Here is a 6,044-nt window from a genome sequence, read left to right as displayed (position 1 = left end):
TTCTATTGCTCATTTATCTCAAGTTTCCATTGCATTTGTGCTGCCTTCTGCTCATGAATTCCAATTCTCTAATACAGCACATTCCCATTTACTGCAGTACGAGGGTATTTACTCCTCTGATGTCGATTCCTAAAAATAATATTTTAAACAAGAATTACCTGCTTGTGCCCCTTTGCAGCTCCTCATTATATTATGCATCACAATTACAAACAATACAGGTGACCACACATTTAATAGATTACACACATAACAATGTGTAGACTGTAGCACGGAGCACTCTTATAGAGCAAGTAAATGTGCATAACAGTATTTCGAAATATCATCGAGCTCGAAGGGTAGAACTGTAGGTTGCTGAGCGGCAACAATATTATTTTATTCATACAAGAAGGCAAAGAGCTACTTCCACTGTTGTTTTCTCACAATTGCACTTTTAATGATATTTCCATAAATCGAAAATCTTATCAGCCATACTCCATAGTAAGTAGGCAGAAGGTCATTAAGGGAAACTTATTGGGCAAACAAACTTTCATGCACAGCAAAACTCCACGACACTTCCCCAGAGAGAGGTAAGAATGTTATGTAACGAAAGTAATTTTACTGAGCCACACATCCCGGCTGTTATTTGAAGAAAGCAATGTTATAAAAATGTGGCGCTCTACACATGAGGAATGTGCGACCTGACACGTGAGTTAGTGGACTGGTAACATCGACGATTGTACCACTGAGAAAATATACGATTGTACACATCGCTATGGATGGTCGTTAACACAATCCATGTTAACCCCAGAACAATAGGGTGAAAATCGTAACATAAACGGTCGGGCTAGGTGTGATAGACGCAATATCAAAACAGTTATGTAAAACATTTAGTGATTAATTTTGCACCAAAAATATTTCACAATAAAATGGTACCTCAGTACCTTGAAAGCATTCTTAAAATAGTCAACTCCATCAAACTTTAAAATGTCCATTGAAAAACCAGCATAACATTCAGGTTTCAAAATACACACGGATATGAAATTTTGGGGCAAATAATATGTACTTAATACATCTATCACTTAGCTGTATTTTCCAAAAATGAACACAGTAATTCTCAATATGGTAGGCAAAATTTAACGTGTATATGACACTTAGGGACGTTCCAAATGGGTCACACTCCTTGGCTTCTTCTGCCTTTATCATCTAAGTAATGAGGAGAACTATCTGCATTTCAATCCTTTGTAATCACCGTAACAGTGGAATAATTATGGTTGCATCTCTAATGTGTTCTTCTTCGTCTTTTGCAATAAGTTACCTATTGGATTCAAAATTACTGGTTATCACAAACTCTGGGTCAGGGTTTGAATCATTCTAGGGTTAAACAGTCAAAAAAGATGAGACTTCATTCATAAACATATCTGCACGTTAAATACAAGGGAGCAGCTGTTGTATAAAATCCGTTCTAAGATTAAGTATTCTAGAAAATAACGTTGAAACGTACCATATAAAACATGGGCGATACCTATAGTGTCTAAATAAGTGTTCATTGCGAGCGTACTTACAAAAAGAACAAGAGATCAAAGATACATAACAGAGGTGTAGATGTACACTAACGTGAGCTAGCAGGTCAGTCCGAAAATGAGTCTTGTGGGAAGACGTTTTAAATTAATTTCTTAAAATGGCTTGATCGATCTGCAGGGTTAGCGTGTGAGTTTTTCTTAAGGCAAGACTTCTATGAATCCTACAACCTCACTTATTACTCAGAAGCAGGTATGCTGGAGACTGAGTGAGTTGGTGTTTACAATAATTACCACACTCGTTACAGGGGGGAGAGGGGTTCTACCAAATTCTTCAGAAGAACGTCGCCGTTCCACACCACAGGTCAGCATATGTAGTTCTATTGCACGTTTGAGATAATTTAACAAAACATTGACATTATCAGTGGGACCGTAGCTTGGGGTGACTCGCCGCATGTTTTCAAAGACAAGACTCTTCACTAAAGCTTTTACCTCATTCCGAGCAATAGTGTGAACATTTTCCGTTATAAGTGACCTGGTGCATTCAATGATTAGAGTTCTTGAATAACTTACTGTACTACCACTCTTCACAATATTGTAGGCGCCCAGCAGTATTCGTGGGCATGTGTGCTCTAAGACGACATATCAGGGGAACGCTCACCACAAGTGTGGAAGCTCTACGATATATTTAAGCAGTTGTTATTTACGCGTACACTTATCACGAAACCCTTTATGACATTAGTTACGGGAGTTTGGTTGAAAATCATAATGCATGAACAGGTGGTGCTGAAAAATATATTTGAAGAAAACGCATTATGACAGACAAGAGTACAGAGGCTTATAAATGTCTTTTAGCAGGTACCCATTAGGTGTGCTCTTTTCACGAAATTTTGACAACATTAGTTACGATAGTTTGGGCGACAGATATTTCCGATAAATATATTGGCGGAGAACCACTGTAACATTAAACACAGTAGAGTGACCTATATCGTGTATGTGTGTGTTGTGACAGCACACATATTACACCCTCGCATGGTATTCAGATGTAAGATATATTATTGTCCGTATACGATTTATTATTTTGTTATCATTACTTTATTTGTATATATATTCCTAATATTTTAAACTGGAAGGTATCCATTTGTGATATCAGTAATATGTTTTCTACAAGCGGATGGGAAACATGCTCATTTCAACTGGGAAATTTGTATGAGTCATGCGAACATCCCGGAGTCCAAGGAGGTGGCCTTGTTGATGTTGCACGCGGAAAGTTCCTATGAGTCATGTGAATAGCCAAGCGTCTGACGAGTTGGCCTTGTGGATGTTGTCAAGGGGCCCGGAAGAGCTTCAGGGCGTGGTATTGGAAAGATCTACTATTGATTGGATGGCCAGGATCAATCTACACTGATCATATAACAAAACCGGGAAGCTGGGGTCTATATAGTCATGTGATCAAACGACGAGAAGCATACCGGACTTGGCTTCATACTGGAATGGATTAAAACTTTGGTGGAGAAAACATTACTTCAAACAGCAAATGAGAGATGTAACTTTTCTGAAATATGGTCTAAATGTGTTGGTGAAGTGTGATAATAACCTACAACTGCTGAATGCCTAAGCACTTCATATTGTGCCACTTGTTGCGGGTTGGTATTATATGTTGGTGAGAGCTATGCAGTGCTGTATTTCAGACTTTCTATCATTTATGTTCTAGAACAACAAACGTGCGTTGCTCGAGTGATGTATCCTTAAACAAAGTATTAGTGTCTGTTAACACAGTATTATAAATGTACAGTATCTGTGTGATATAACAAGTACCCTAAACAAGAATGAGCAAGTTGTGTTGATACACAGTCAGTAAAGGGTACTTATATACATATATATGCTTTGTTCAACGGAGTTCCTGCAGGTGGTGGCTTGGTCCTCGCTTTAGGTTTCCCACTGTTTATGTTGTTGATTATTGTGTAAGTATGGAGTCTTTCTGCAATATATTGCGAGTATATTTTATGTATATATTGGTGTGTTGATGAGGTGCCCATTCACGGATATTGCACAGAATACAATTGTTTTAGAATCAGTGCAGTTAATGACAAACCTATGTGCAGTCCCTACCTATTTAGCCGTTTTCAGAAGGTTATGTAAGGAATGCAGATTATGTACTAGTACGCAAGTTTGTGTACACGCCCTGGGAAAGAACGTATTATCATGCCCTACCAAAATTCGTGGGATCCATTCTAGTTCACTCTGACGCTCATACCACGGACATATCGAAATATTATTTTAATAATAAGTTTTGATTAATAATGTTGGTATTTTATTCAGATAGATTTCACGTTACAAAGCGTGAGGCGATTATTTTATTTTATTTTAACCGAATTGTAATCCTTAATTATCAACATAATATCAATCAGGGCTCCCAATGTGGGGCGATAACCTACCTTATTTTATTTATATTTCATTACTTAGTTATGTGGCAATGGTCATTGATGCTTTTAATAATTATTAATATTAACATATATTACAGTGTGTGTGTGTAAGATGTTGTATATCCAGTTTGCACTCTTCGTGAAACTTCATACCACATCCATTGGTCACTCGACAATAATCGCAATAAATGTGTTGTCGAATATTAGATTTGGATGAAATATTACCACATTGACATCAAGCACATATTTGGCCAAGACTGTCACACACATCGATCTCAACAAATTGGTTAAGCTGCAACATAACTTACTTTTTTTGTTTTCGAAGACTAAAGTTGGTAAAATTAATTAACACATTGATGAAAGGAATTTAGCCGCACCATAGTTTGGGTAGGCACGTGCTGTCGAGGAACATCTCTCTCAGAAGATATCTTACCACAGTCATCGCAGAAATGTGGACGCTCAGACTTTTGAGAAAATGTATTGCCACATTGATTACAGGAGAATGACGACTCGCCAGTATGAGGAAACAGGAGATTCGGAAGACGCATCTTCTGTGAAAATCTCTTACCACATTGAGCACACCTTATCCATTAACCTGTGGGTGTAAGCAAATGTCGCCGAAGAGTGAACTTCGTAGAAAACTTACCACCACATTCATCACAACGATATAGACGCTCACGAGCATGTGTAAGCAGGTGTGGCCCAAGATGCCGTTTCTGAGAAAAATTCCTACCACACTGATCACACCGATATGAACGCTCTGCAGTATGTGTAAGCAGATGTCGCTGAAGAGTGCATTTGTCCAAAAATGTACTACCACATTTATCACAACCATATGGACGCTCTCCAGTATGTATAAGCTGGTGTCGCCGAAGATGCTGTTGCTGAGAAAACTTCCTACCACATTCATCACAACGATATGGATGCTCTCCAGTATGTGTAAGCAGATGTCGCCGAAGATGCTGTTGATGAGAAAACTTCCTACTACATTGATCACATGAATGTTGACGCTCACCAGTATGAGTAAGTAGATGACGCCGAAGAGTAAATTTGTCTGAAAATGTATTACCACAATCATCACACCGATATGGACGCTCTGCAGTATGTGTAAGCAAGTGTCGCCGAAGATGCTGTTGCAGAGAAAACTTCCTACCACACTGATCACATGAATGTTTACGCTCACCTGTGTGAGTCAGCAAATGTTGCCGAAGATTCCATTTGTGTGAAAATGAACTACAACATTCATTACACTGATATGGACGCTCTCCAGTATGTGTACGCAGATGTCGCCGAAAATGGTGTTGCTTTGAAAACTTCCTACCACATTCATCACAGGAAAGTTGACGCTCACCAGTATGAGTAAACAGTTGTTGCCGAAGAGTGCATTTGTCTGGAAATTTACTACCACGTTGATCACAGGTATTCGGTTGAGTTAGTAGGTGTTGCCGAAGATGCGACTTCCGAGAAAACTTACTACCACATTGTTCACAGGCAATCGTTCGCACAGCATTGTGCATAAGCGAGTGTTGCCGAAGATTCCACTCGTCAGAAAACTTATTACCATATTCATTACAGGAATTTTGACGCTCCTCAGTATCTGTGTGCAGGTGTTTCTGAAGAACTGAGGTCCGAGAAAATTTATTACCATATTGATCATAGGAATTCGGTCGCTTTCCAGTATGGGTAGGGAGGTGTCGCCGATCAGAATCGGAAAACACGTGTAGTTTGCATTCATTAAGAGGGGGCGAAATGGACATTATCTCACTTCCCTCTTTCATTATTTTGCAGCTAATGTTACATGTTACATGACTTCTCGTCAATAATGCAGCGTTGCCAAATCTAGAAAACCAAAACATGTTATTACACATTATGAGTAAGATAAAAAATCGAATACTATATTCAAAAGCAAATGCAATATATGTTCCAAAATTGTTTCTTATCACATTACATAGCACTCCAAACATCAATAATTTCACATAAAGGCTCTAACAGATAAGCCAATATAATTTCCAATCGCGAAATATGATGTATGATAAGTTTGTACTTAACCACAGCACATCGAAACAATTTACGAAAGTCCAATATGGAAACAATGATGGTGAGAATGCTTCTCCTTGTGATT

General features: G+C 38.5%; 1 protein-coding gene across 1 annotated transcript in view; it reads right to left on the bottom strand.

Annotated features, from left to right (window-relative positions):
• Positions 1 to 3,416: 3,416 nt before the first annotated feature.
• Positions 3,417 to 6,044, bottom strand: part of LOC137502910 (oocyte zinc finger protein XlCOF6-like) — a 53,045-nt gene continuing 50,417 nt past the window's right edge. Inside the window, exon 3 of the mRNA XM_068230104.1 lies at positions 3,417 to 5,761. Coding sequence (XP_068086205.1) covers positions 4,513 to 5,761 — 1,249 coding nt within the window. The 3' untranslated portion in view covers positions 3,417 to 4,512. The remainder of the gene's footprint in view (positions 5,762 to 6,044) is intronic.

The sequence above is a fragment of the Anabrus simplex genome, chromosome 13 (genome assembly GCF_040414725.1).
Source record: "Anabrus simplex isolate iqAnaSimp1 chromosome 13, ASM4041472v1, whole genome shotgun sequence".
Taxonomy (NCBI): domain Eukaryota; kingdom Metazoa; phylum Arthropoda; class Insecta; order Orthoptera; family Tettigoniidae; genus Anabrus; species Anabrus simplex.
The sequence above is the reverse complement of the archived record's forward strand: the minus strand, read 5'-3'. Positions and strand labels throughout refer to the sequence as shown.